Here is a 14,217-nt window from a genome sequence, read left to right on the forward strand (position 1 = left end):
CTGCCGTGTATTTTTTCGCTTTGTATACGAGGCTCGCATAGCTACCTATTTATCTGCCTTTTACATGCTCTTGAATCAACACAAGGCACCCCTTGTACAGGGTATCCTTAGCATAAAAAAAGAGACCTTCCCCCGCGCCCGTCTCCTGCTTCGTGTGTATTTCTGTTTCTGTTTCGTTTCGTGTTTGTATTTTAATGCAAATTGTTGTAATGTTAAATGAGTCACAAAATTGTTGTACAACGCATCACCGAGGATTAAATGAATTTTAAAACTCAAAACGGCATTGAAAATGGAAAACGAATTGCAGTGCTCTGCTCTGCTGAAAGCTGCATAACGACGTTCGCTTCGCTTTGGTTGCTTGCCGAGGCAGGGGGGCGACGAGTGGGGGGGCTGCATAATGTGCTTATAATTATAACAAAATAAACGTGTGCGCTGAATACAAAATGAGAGAGAGAGAGAGAGACTCTACCACCAGCTCTTAACCTTGTGCAGGACTGTCTTGAAGACGGGCACCTTGACGGGAAACGGCTTGGGGACCTTGATGGGCACGTACTTGATCACCTCGTACGGCACATGCTTCTCGACGGGCACGGGTATGTGCTTCTCCACCGGCACACCCACCACCCGCTCCACCGGCACCTTCAGCTCCTTCTCGACGGGCACTTGGATGGTCTTGGTGATCGGTATGTGTATGGGCACGGGCTTGCGGACGGGTATGATCACCGCATGGGAAATGGGTATCTTGACGGGCTTCTCCACCGGCACATGCTGCTTCTTCACATGCTTCACGGGCACATAGTTGATGATGTCCACATGATGCGAGTGCTGGCCGTGTCCCTGACCACCGTGACCGCTTGGCGACTCGGCCAAGTAGTTGGAGCTCTGCTCCTGGCCATCTCCGGGATGCTCTTCATAGTCATCGGCTGCCGAACCGCTCGTTGCCGAGGATGCCGAGCCAGAGGCGGATGTCTCCCCGTGGGGGCTAAAGTAGGTGGAGTGCTGCTGCTCCTGCTGTCGCTGCTGCTGGTAGAGCTCCTCCTGCCGCTGCTGGTAGAGCTCCTCCTGCTTCTGGTAGTGCGCCTCCTGCTGCTGGTAGTTCGCCTCCTGCTGCTGGTAGTTCGCCTCCTGCTGCTGGTAGTGCGCCTCCTGCTGCTGATAGACCTGCTCCTGCTGATGCCCCTCATAGCCGGAATGTGGAAGGAAATTTCCCATTGAAATTTTCTCGTACGCATACGGTTGTTGTTCCTCCGGCGATGATAATCCCCATGATCCATAGCCCCCAAACGCGGGCAGGAATCCGCCACCACCACCACCACCCCCACCAGCTGGATAATTGTAAACAGTAGACTGGGGCTGGTGCTGGTCATGGGCCGTGGCTGCCACAGCCGCCACGGCGGCATCCTCGTTGTGCTCCTCGTAAATCGGTGTCTCCTGCTTGGTGGGCGCCACTGAACCGTAACCGTTGCTAATGTGTCCCAGGCCCGATAGATTTGTGAGCCCATTAAGCACGGCCGTCAGGCCGCGGCCACCCTGATGGCTGCGACGCTCTCCTGCCCCGTGGCGGTGCCATCGGTTGTCATACAATGATGCCACATTGTTCCCATAGCTGGCCGGACTCCGGGCCATGGCTGTGGCACCGACAATCGTCAATATGGTGGTGGCGGCTGCTGCAATGAGCGGAAACTGCTGTTCGAGAACAAAAAACTTAAGAATGTTTAGAGTTCTTTCCCCCTCTCGTCTTGGGACTCACCAAATAAACCTTTGCCATTTCAGAGGGGGGTCTTGGAGCTTCCTGGACGACTGCTCGACTGCAGCACTGGTGGCAATGTGGCTATGTTGGGTCGCTTGCCGCGTTTTTATATGGCCAATAGGACAATGGCCAGGCTAGACCCGGCTCCAGCTCCAGCTCCAAAAAAAAGTGAGTGTCTGACCTCTCACTCTCTACCTGTCTCTGTCCCGCTCTCCCTCTCTTATTTTTGCATTTATGAATTAAGTTACGCGATCAATCCAACAGGAAAATGTTATGGGGGAAAAACCGGCTGCACAATAAAGTTCAAAGTCATTTTCCATGACCAACAACAGCCAACAGCCCCCAAGTACCCAAGGAATTGGTTTGTGCCTGCCACGCGCCTCCATCTGTGGCAGCTTCATTATGATTTCGCCACGATCACGATCGCCGGCCTGTGCTTCGTTTAGCGTTCCGTTGCGGCCTTCACAACACAAATAAACAGCCAGCCTGGAAGTCCGAGTGCCGTCGAGTGCTCCAGGTCTCGTCCGCCTCTTTGAGTGGCGTTCAGTCGAGTGTTCCCGGCTGTCCAGCCTCATCAGTGTCTCCCAATCGAGTGGAGTGGAGTGGAGTTTTTCTTATTTGTGGCAAGTGGTCCAACCGCTTTCGAGCCCACTCAGAGCAGGCTGGCGGACAGAAGCTGGCTGCTAGAACTGGACGTCCACAGGCCTACCTGGGACTTTAGGTTCCCCCAATGGAATAGGAGACCCTCAAAGACGATCGCCAGAGAAAAATGGTCTGAAATTTTCATATTTGCGAGGGATTTTTTTTTTGTAATTTCTTTTATTTTTATCGAAACGGAAATTTTTATTTAGAATAAAAAACACAAAAGATCTGAATATACCAATACACTAAGAAAAATCTTCCCATCTTCACAAAAATATGAATTTTTTTTTGCGAGCCAAAAATTATTATTTTGAATAATAATTAATAATAACTCTTACAAATAAATATTATCTTTTTTCGGTGATAATAATTATTTTTTTTTGTATTATTGTATTCTTAAAGCTTAAAAATAATATTTATTGTGTGATTTTTAATAAAAAATTTTTTGTTTTTAAAATTTTGAATTATATTTCTTAAAAATTTCAAAGCGAGTCCAGGCTTTGAGTTTGGAAATGAATATTATTTTTTTTAATTATTTTAAAATATATATTTTATTAAAAAAAAATTACTTTCATATTTAGATTAAATATATTTTTTTATATTTGAATTGAATACTTTCATGTTTTGATTAAATATATTTTCCATAAATTGTATGTTGAATTCAATTATTTATTATTTTTTTTTATTATTTATTATATTATTATCGTATTATATAATATATATTATCTATTTATTTTATATTGTATTTTTATTATATTATATTTTAATTCTATTTATTTTTAAGTGTTTTATATTTAGTCTAAATACGGACCATATTCAAAAGACGTTTATATTTTATAATGTTATAATTAAATTGATATTAAAATATTTTCATATTAAGTTGGTGTTTAATAATATTTGATATATTTAATTTGATAATATGAAAATATTTTCATATTTAGATATACCTTTTCCATATTTATTTAACTCTGTATATTTTGCAAAAACTTAAAATTATATATATTTTTTTTTTAATTTTTTTTTTTTATTAAATATTCTATTATAAGATTCATTTCCAAACCAAGAATATTTTTTTTTAAATTAATTAAATTTCGGTGTACATATATCTTTGTATTAGGCCCCTTTTCTCTCAGTGCAGGGCATAGATTCAATCACTTTTCTCTTGGCGACTGAGCAAAGCTGGCATCTGTGTGACTCCGATTGCACTCCTTTTTTTTCTGGCGTTTTTCCATCGAACCTTAAACTTTTTCATTTTCCATTTTCCATTGTCTCTGAAGCCTGGGCCCCTGCCTTCCTCCCCGAGACCCTCCAACAAAAAAAAAGGTTAGTTTTAATTGTTTAAACAACTTGTCTATTTTTTTTTTGTGTTTTTTTTTGTTGGATCCATTGTTCGCCTTTGACTGCTCTCCTTTTTTGGGGCGTGGCACGGTGGGGGGGGCAAAAGTGAACGCCTTTTAAGTGCACCTGCAGACATGATGCTGCTGATTATATTTTTCTTGGCAAGCGTAACAGCTCGTTAGTATTTTCAAGTGATTTTCATTTAGGAAAATCCAAGTGGAAAGTCCAGCAAAGAAAACGAAGGCCAAGATGAAGGCCCAGACCGAGACCCAGGCCCAGGCCCAGGAAGGAAGTCTACTGGAGACTGGGTACTGGGTACTGGGGCACTGATTTGAAAGGAAACAAACATTTTGCTGGCCAGAGAGAGAGAGAGAGGCGGGCAGTCACTTTTTCCTGGCTCTGGTTTTAGCCCGTCTCCCCGCCTGGCTATTATTTTTTTTTTGAAATTTACGCTTACTTTATTTCAATTGCAATTACATGATGCCATTTCTCCGGTGGTGATGCAACGGCCAAGAGTCGGAGAGAGTGGCATGCCACTCGATGCCATAGAACACGTTTCAATCGCTTTTTAAATACTGGATTTTTTTTTTTGTTCCATTTTTTATATACATATTTTTTATTTGTTTTTTATTTTGTTTGTGGCACAGTTGCAGTTGCATATTCAGATATAGAAGAGAGCTACAAATAAATATTCAGATAGAGATACAGATACAGATACAAATACAGATACAGATACATCTGCATCTGATGCAAATGCATCAGAAAATAAATAAAAATATTTCATATTTTTGCTGGCAGCTCCCATGCCCCCCTCCCCCCCACCCCCCCTCTGCCCCTCTGCCACCTTTTAAAAACTGTTTCAAATGCCGTGTAATATTTTGAGAGCCCGTATATATATATTTTTGTTTTATTGAAATGCACAATCGAATGTGCGGATACTCCCTGACCCCCCCTTGCCCCCCTGCTCCCCTGCCGCCCCCTGCCCCGCCCCATAAATATGTGTGTTTACATTTGCATTGTGCACAATTTTATTATTGATTATTAAAACTTTTGCGGGAGTTTTGAAACAAAGGCCATGCAAATCTCTCTCTCTCTCTCTCTGTTCAAGTGAAAGTCCTAAAACAAAATGCCGGGGCGGGGGAATTGGGAAATAGAAAAGCCCATGACATGGAGGGGGGGAGAAGGCGGTGGGGGTACATGGAGTTTGGATCCTCCAAAACGCTGACTTTGATAAATGACGAGCAGCAGACACCCCTGCCACCCCTTCGCCACCCCCCTGCCATGCACGTGGGTGAAGGGGAGGAGCCCTGCCATGCAGGGGAGAAGGCGTGGACTCTCCCATACAAATACGTGCATTTGTTGGCATTTATTTTCGGGTTTATTGCATCTATCCCCCCCCCCCTCGCAATGCAATATTATACAAAATATTATACAATAACTAAATACCACAAAAGGCAGCTCATATTACAATTTTTGTATTTATTTTATACTTTTTATCCATGCCAGAGTAAAGCATTGTTAGGTTTTTTTATTTCCAAACATTTCAGAGAAAACAATAAATGTTTCATGTCTCTAAAACGGAGTCGGAACGAACGGATGGTCTGGCTGTTTCTTAAACTATTCAAATCTTATCTAAAACTATTTAAAATTGTAGCCAAAAGTAGCTGAAAATTTGGATTTTTATTGTGAGAAAATTCTGCCATAAAAACGTTTCACTTTTAAAGGAAATTCAATATTTTCAAGCCAAAAACTAGCGTTTATATTTGTCTTTCTTTCATTTTGATCAAGAATGCAAAGAATTGAAATAATTGTTGGGCCATGAAGCTATTTGATGGCTATGATATGATATGATGATATGACATGATATGATATTTGAAGCTTTGCTATCTATTTATTTAAAATGTGACGATTAACCGGTTTTATATACGTACGTACAGTGGCTCAAGGCCTAAATGAACCCGAGCACCTTTCACCTTTCACACTTAAAAGTGCTATAACTTCCAAATCATCTAATCTACAACTAAAAATTAAATGTATACTGATAGATACATATATATAGATATATAGATAGATATATATATATACATATAGATTTAACTTTAATCTAAACCAACCTCATATATTTTTCAACATTTTTGTAAACAAAAATACAGTCATTTTTCATTCCACAGCTTATATGAACCGAATTTCTTAAAAATCCTTTTTTTTTGTATTTATTTTATTTTTAAACTAAAAATTTTAGTTTTTTTTAAACCCTTTACAACCTATTCTGAATCGAGTCGACCGATTTTCCTGTGATTTATCACGTAATTTTCCCCCACTCCTCTGAAAGTGCTGTTTTTAAGAAATTTTTTACGTTTTCAGCCAAAAACTCTCAATTTCTTTTACATATATCCATATGTACATATGTATGTGTGAGTATATATTCCTGATCAGCATTCTGTCTATCTGTTCCTTGCCTGGCGAGGGGAAGCGAGATAGCAATATACACACATTCTGCCTGGGTAGCGGGTATTACGACGTTCCTGTTCGTTTCTGGTTGTTGTGTTTGTTGTCCTTGTCCGACAAGTCCTTGAGCGACCAAAGAGATTGGAGATTCCAACAAACACTCAATAGGAATGGAAGCCACTATATCATTGAGCACTCTTTGGGCTGCGGAGGAGCTGCGATCGATAATCCTCTTGGATTCCTGGTAGCCCTCTTCAGTGCTTCAAAACAGGAATGGAGGCCCTCCAAAAGGCTCTCGAATGGTGACTAAATGCTTGAATGACACCCGAATGTTGACGCTTTTTCCAGCCCTATGTCTATGTCTGCAGGGCTGCTCCCACCATCATCTCCCAATGGAGTCTCTAATCCCCCCAAAAACCCTTTGCTGCTGTGCCACATGGGGTATACTTAAAGGAAATTAGCTCCACCGCTAAATGTGCCTTCGGAGACCTCGACGACCGGGGGGGAAAGAGAGTGATAGAGAGAGAGAGAGAGAGCGAGGGAGAGAGAGCTGAAACTACAAAATTAACTATTACATGTTAAGTGCCATAATTTGTATAAGCTGCCACATGCCACATGCCACAGTGTGTGTGTGTGTGTGTAGCAAACGCACCCATGTCCATAGTGTGTATCCGCATTATTAAAAATGAAAAACCAACTCCTGTCCCTGTCTCTGCCCCTGCCCCATGGCGTGTCCCCTGAGTGCCTGCGTCTGGGTCGGGGGGCGGGGGGGCAGGGGGGTTCGTTCTATGCCACTAACTAATTAAGATAAGTGTGTCTGATTTTCATATTAATGGGGCACAAACGCAACCCATTGTGGCGCTCTTATCTTAAATGTTTGGGGCAAAAGCAAAAGGCAAGCCCCACTGCTTCTTCTTTTCACGAATCAGATTTTTGTGCCCCCCAGTCGAAAAAAAAAACAAAAACATGAAAGAGCCAGCAGCGTGTCGGTTTGTGGGGGCATGGAGGAGGAGTGGGGGCGGGGGGGCTCCTGTAACGGACGTGGCTTACATGAGCATGTGTTTTTAAGCCTCGTTGGGCACCAAACAATTAATATTGCCCACAGAAACCAGCAGGCCGCTCCACAGAGGCCCCTCTGCCGCCCCTCTACAGCAGGGGGTGGCGGATGGCGGGCGGTGGCTAAGCACAAATCAGCCTCCTGTGAAATGTGAAGCATAAAAGCGCGCACTGGCATCAACAGCAACAACCGGAAACGGAAGCGCACAACTCTTTGCGCGAATTAATCACACAGCCACTACAACAGCCAGGAACAGGAACAGGAACAGGCGGGAAAGGGTTGCAAGGGGGGCGGGGAGGGGGGCAAAGAGCAACTCCAAAACAGGGGCCAAGAACATAAGTAAGAACCAGCGGCGGGACAACATGAACATGGACACGCATATAAAATGGAGTCCTTCAAGGGAGGGGGGGTGGAGTGGGGGGTGTGGAGAGTGGAGAGTGGAGTGGGGGGTTCTTATAGCTCATATTCCATTTCATGAGGCACAGCAGAAGAGAAGGGGTACAGTGGAGACAAGCTAAGAAGGAGAATTGGGGCTGAAACGAGGCATAATTCGATGCGTATCTGAAGGTAAGTATCTTTGGAATGTATCTTTGGAACTTTTTATATCTAGTATGTAGTATCTAGTATATTTAGTATCTAGTATCTAGTAACTAGTATCTAGCATCTAGAATGTTTTATTTAGTATCTAATATTTAGTATGTAGTATATACTATCTAGTATCTGGTATCTAGTAACTAGTAACTAGTATCTAGTATCTAGTATCTAGCATATAGTAGTTAGTATCTAGTAACTAGTATCTGGTATCTAGTATCTAGTATCTGGTATCTAGCATCTAGTATCTAGTAACTAGTATCTAGTATCCAGTATCTAGTATCTGGTAGTTAGTATCTGGTATCTAGTATCTAGCATCTAGTATCTAGTTACTAGTATCTAGTATCTGGTAGCTAGTATCTAGTAGTTAGTATCTGGTACCTTGTATCTAGTATCTAGTAACTAGTATCTGGTATCTAGTATCTAGTATTTAGTATCTAGTAGCTAGTATCTGGTATCTAGTATCTAGTAGTTAGTATCTAGTATCTGGTATCTGGTATCTAGTATCTAGTATCTGGTATCTGGAATCTAGTATCTAGTATCTAGTATCTGGTATCTGGTATCTAGTATCTAGTATCTGGTATCTGGTATCTGGTATCTAGTATCTAGTATCTGGTATCTGGTATCTAGTATCTAGTATCTAGTATCCAGTATCTAGTATCTAGCATCTAGTATCTAGTAACTAGTATCTAGTTTCTAGTATCTAGTAGCTAGTATCAGTAACTAGTGTCTGGTATTTAGTATCTAGTAACTAGTATCTAGTATCTAGTACCTAGCATCTAGTATCTAGAATTTAGTATCTAGTAACTAGTATCTAGTATTTAGTATCTAGTATCTAGTTTCTAGTATATAGTAACCATCTATGAATCTATCTATCCATATATCTATCTATCTTTGAATCGATCTATCTATCCATATATCTTTTTATCTATCCATATATCTATTTATCTGTCCATAAATGTATCTATATATCTATCTATCTATCCATACAATCTTTTTATATATCTATCCATCTATGAATCCTTGTATCCTTGTATCCTTGACCCGCCTCATCGATTAACCTTTCAAATCAAATCTGCCTGGAAAAGGTATTCCCCTGGGTGGCGGTACTCACTGTGGCACAGTTCGAGTGCGGTCACTAAACTTATCCGCACACACCCTCCGACCCCGCCCCCTATCACCACTCCCCTACTCCCCTCTTGCCCCTCCCCCACCCCACCCTGGTGCATGGAGCTAATTAAATATGCGTGCTTTGCCTCAATGCCCCGTCCGCACTGGGGCCTTGCGTGCCCCACGGCGTGGCTCAGACCGTACCCACCACCACCCCACCACCCCCCCACCCCCCCACCACCACCACCTGTGTCCCGTACGGACGTTTTATGGCCGAGTAGCGCCTATTCCGAGGGGGGAGGGGGGGCGGCCATACATATTTGTTAATCATTTTACGTGCGCCTGTCACGCCCCCACCGACGCGGGGTTTATTGTTTTTTAAAACGTGGGCGTGGCCGGTCGGAGGTCGGGCGGAGGGGAATTTAACGAGCGGCGGCTGCGACGAGCCCGGGCCGCTTTTTGTGATGTAAATTAAATAAACATGATTTTTATATGATTTTCGCAGTGAATGCATTGCTCGCCCTCCGCCCTCCGCTCCCCACTCCTCCGCCACGTCCTTGAGCAAGTGTCCTGTCGTGCCAGTTGCTTCGGGTGTCAATTTTATGGGCCGTCAGTCATTTGGCCAAAAAAAAAACACACACTGAGCCAGAGCAACGCCTTCCTTCGAGTGTAATTTAATTGAATAATTAAAATTTTTATTGCCTCCGTGTGTGTGTGTGTGTGTGTGTGTGTGTGCTCTCCTCTCTCTCTGAGAGAGAGTGAATATGCAAAGCGTGTCATTTTAATTTACGAGCATGACGTTCGGCAACAGCCAGATAATAAACACGCTCGCCATTAAGTACACGTCGAGGGTGTAGGGGGTGGGGGGTGGGGGAGGGGCTGCATCCAATGCCGCCTTGACATCCCATCACGCAAACACCAAAGTTCAGCCGCACTTTACGGTAAAACTGCCAATTATTGTGCTCAAGGAATGATGATAATTCCAGTCATATAACTCTTAGAGCACACTTTATGCACAATTCTTTTGCAGGAATCGAAACAGTAGCCCCGCAGGCTTTTCCAAGAAACCCCTAGAAGACTGAGAGAACAGGGTGGGCGTCAATCAAGCCCGAGGCGAAATATTTCCCACGAAAAGCCTCCAGATCTGTTTCAATGCCATCCTCCTGCCCCGAGTCCACCCCACCCTGTCGCCCTGTCGCTGTGATTTCAAAGCTTTCTTCGCGTCTTCCAGCTGGTCGCACTTTGTTGGAACGTAACTAATTTCGATGAGAGCCGAGCCGTGTGGATCGTGAGAACACCGAACGAGAGGGAAACAGAGAGCGAAACCGAGAGCAAGCGGGAGCTATTAACAGTCCAAGAGCGGGAGCTGCTAGCAGTGCGCTGTTAATAAATAGAGGACGTCGCTAACAGTGCGCTATTAAGATATAGAGGGAGCTGCTAACAGTGCGCTGTTAAGAAATAGAGGGAGCTGCTAACAGTGCGCTGTTCAGAAATAGAGGGACCTGCTAACACTGCGCTGTTAAGATATAGAGGGAGCTGCTAGCAGTGCGCTGCTAATAAGATCGAAAGCTGTTAACAGTCGCTATCAACGATATCGAAAGCTGTTTATCGTCGCTGTCAACGATAGCAGAAGCTGCCAACAGTTCGTTGCTAAAAAGAGCAGGAGCTGATAACAGTACGCTGTTAACAAGATCGGGAGCTGCTAAAAAGAGCGTGAGCTGCTAACGGCAGCTGATAAAAGTCCGCTGTTAAGAAGAACGTGAGCTGCCAACGAAAACGTAAGCTGCTAAGAGCCCGCTGTTGACAAGATCGGGAGCTGTTAACAGTCGCTGTCAACGATAGTGGAGGTTATTAGCACGAGCGGCAGCTGCTAACAGAGCGCTGTTAAGAAGGGCCTGAGCTGCTAACATTGTGATGTTAAGAAAGAGCGGGAGCTGCTATCAGTGTCCGTTAACAGGAACGGAAGCTGCTAATAGTCATAACTTTCGCTGTTAACAAGAGCAGAGGCTGGTAACATTTCGCTGTTAACAAGAGCAGAGGCTGGTAACAGTGCGCTGTTCAAGCGTCAACAGGCCCTCTGGAGTGCTAACAGCTCTCTGTGGCCACGGAAGAGCTGCTGTACATACGGATACTGCTGTCTCCAAAAATATAAAGAGAACTGTCCCCAATAATGATCGTCAATAAATCAAACTCCTGATTCCCGTAGAATTCGGTGAAAAAAGGCACCTCTTGAGGATTTTAATGGAATTTTATCTTTGGTGGCGGCGAGGAGTGTATTTTGGGTAAGATTCCTTTGCAGGTAAAATTTTAAGCTATAAAATACACAAAATAAGACACACATACATACTATATTTATGTGCCCCAGCTATGGTCTCATATTAAACAATTTCCTTGGAAATTCCACCTATTTACAACCCGTTTTTGTGACGAACATTAAAGCCAAGAACAATGTCCTTTAGAGTGCCATTTTTGTGGGCCGGGTTAACAGCCAAACTCCCACTAAGTGTCCCCCCCTCTCCGAACCACCCCTGAAGTGGAGCTGATTATGTCTCCTGCAGGTCCTGCTGGGAGCGGAGTTCCTGGAAAATGCGAGCAACTAATTTAAAATGTAGTCGGCGGGGAGTCGTCGCTATTTATGGCCATTACCAGGAGGCATTCAACGCAGTCGTTAACTGTTTGCCTGAATGCATAAATTAGCAATTGATTTTTGCTGCATTAAATATTAAACATGCAGTGCCGAGGGGGGGGGGGACCCCTCCGACCCTCAAAGGGGGAGATAAAACGCTACAACTTTGGAGCAACCCTAAAAGAAAGTTGCAGCCCCTCCGACGTCCCCCTCAGAGCCACTTAAGCCAAGCAGTACGTACAATTTTTTATTGCCACAATGTGAGGGGGGGGGGGGCTGGGGTAATATCTATAAACGTAATTGGATATGTGGTTGCAGAGCTGGACTCGAGGGCGCTCTTCAGACACGTCTCTCTCTCTCTCTCTTGCCAAAGAATGGCGTTTGGGCCATAAAAAGTTTCTATGAAAATTTGGCTAAACGCGCGGCCAGAAATTAGGCAATCAATTCCCCAATTACCAGCGATGAGAGCACATGTTATGTGATAAGTGGAGACGCCCCTCCACACCACCCCCCGCCCCCCCAGAGTGTATCTTGTATCTGCCGCCTGTGGGGGTGGCCGCCTGTCAAACTTTCGACAACAGCTGCTGTTACGCTTGCCCCCCCCCCCCCTTCCCCCTCCCCCCTCCTGCTCAAAACTTTTTGGTAAATTTCCTGCGTTAAGCCTTTTGACAGCTGCACAAATTTCAAGTATTTTTCCTTAATTTTTTCCAATAAATTTTTGCTCTTTTGGTTTTTTTTTGCGGTGAAAAACTTGAAAGTAGGAAATGGTTTTTTCACTCTCCACAAAACTTTGGTTTAATGCTGGAGCATTTTATGTACAACCTGGTAGCAACAACTATTTTGCACTTAGTCGCAGTTGAAGCATAAAATTGATTTTTAATTGAAAATTGTTTGCATATTTTGCATTGGTCCGTCCGGCCACCAGACAGCCCGCCCACCCTGATGAAAGTGAGCCTCAGCACGTGAGAATTTACCCCAAAAATGGTCCAAAATTTAACAGGAAAAACGCCTCGACTAGGGAGATACCTGTAGGGTCTTCCTGGACCCCCTCCGAGCTGCCTTGCGCTTTTGTTTTAGTGGAAAATAGACCTCAGGCTCTGGTATTTCTCTGGGCCTCCATATTTCCGTTTGATATCCGATATTTCGTTTGTTTTCCACTGCCCGCTTCCACTTGCTCACAAGTTTCCATGGAAAGCCATTAAAATACACATTTCCTTGCAATTTTGTCTGGCTATTATTTTCGAAATTCATTGAAAATTTACTAAATTACTCATAATCAGCAATAACAGCAAAAGTAAATTTGTTTGGTATTTTTATGGTTATTTTTTTGTATTATTTGCCAAAAGTGTTTTTTCACAGTCTCTTTTAAATTTTAAAATTATCTAAAAATAATTACCAGAAAACTGGAAAAATCTGTTTTTTTTTATTTACCTAAAGAGTTCTTTCACAAAGTCTCCCTTAAATATTTAAATTGTCTAAAAATAAATACCAGAAAAATGGCACAATATCGTTTAGCGGCTTTTTTTAATTTTCATTAGCCAAATAATTTTAGACCCAAGCGAATAAAAATTAAAATAACGATTTAAAATTAAAATTCAATTAAAATTAAATACATTTTAAATTCTTACCTGGAGTCTCTAAAATCGTTGGAGTCGCTGTTTTTAGCTCCTGGGAATTGTGATTTGGGAATTCTTGTGATTTCTTGCAATTATCTGGAACAAAAATTCAAAAAAAATATCAACTTTTGCGGGGCAAAAAATGCGAATATAAATTTAAAAAGAAGTATGCATAAATTTAGGTTAAAATCAAAACCATAATAAATTAAAATTAAAATATCGAATTATCTGACAAAAAAATATTTTTAAATATCAACTTTTTCAGGGCAAATTAAGAGTTTTGTTTTAAACCTATTTTCAAAGTAAAAATGCGTTTTATTTCAACTTTTTCTTTCCCTTAAAAGTTTACAAATTATCTATGCCCACATGTACATGTCGTGTGCATGACTGAGGGCATATTGATACTCGACTGAGGTTCGACTCTAGTCTCACGGATAAAACAAGGAGTTCTTATTGTTCTTGGGAAAATAAGTGAGTAAAAAAGGTACTTGGTAGTCCCTCCTCTCGTTATTTCCCGCCCCAAAAAGACAGTAATAGAGCACATACCCCTGGCCTTTTGCAAGTACCAAAGGTATTAAACAAACAGTTTCTAAAATCAAGTGAAAATAGCCGGACTTGGCGGAGTCTTTGGCGGAGAGATGGATGGGGGGCAAGGCAAGACTTTAGTTTGATTGAAAGACCCAAGGAATCGCATAAAAACAACTGCCAGATGACAGGAAATTGAGTCCTCTCACCCAATTCATGTTTTGTTGTTGTTAAAGGGGGGTGGCGGCGGAGGGGGGGTAGTGGGGATGGGGAGGTCCATTAAAATTGTAAATCAAACAGCCACAACTCAAACACACGCCGGGCAGCCGGGTTGAACTAGGTCAGAGACCCACCACAGCCGAAAAGCGTTGAAAAATTTTCGCCACGCTTCCACTGGCCGTCCGTCGAGCATGCGCCGCCCGCCCCAAGCGATGGCTGCGGCGAATTCAGACAGCGGCAGCGGCAGTGGCAGCGGCAGCGGCAGTGGCAGAGAAACCAATTGTTGTTGGGTGTT

At 43.0% G+C, this 14,217-nt stretch overlaps 1 protein-coding gene across 1 annotated transcript; it reads right to left on the reverse strand.

Annotated features, from left to right (window-relative positions):
- Window positions 1-465: 465 nt before the first annotated feature.
- LOC113564922 (serine/threonine-protein kinase pakD) lies at window positions 466-1,768 on the reverse strand. Its single transcript, XM_026984359.1, has 2 exons — window positions 1,751-1,768; window positions 466-1,686 (listed from the first exon to the last, which is right to left on the reverse strand). Exons 1-2 carry the CDS (start codon window positions 1,766-1,768, stop codon window positions 466-468), a joined length of 1,239 nt encoding a protein of 412 aa, XP_026840160.1.
- Between the last annotated feature and the right edge of the window lie 12,449 nt (window positions 1,769-14,217).

Source organism: Drosophila persimilis, unplaced genomic scaffold (assembly GCF_003286085.1).
Source record: "Drosophila persimilis strain 14011-0111.01,24,50 unplaced genomic scaffold, DperRS2 tig00000000-arrow-pilon, whole genome shotgun sequence".
In the NCBI taxonomy this organism is placed as follows: Eukaryota; Metazoa; Arthropoda; class Insecta; order Diptera; family Drosophilidae; genus Drosophila; species Drosophila persimilis.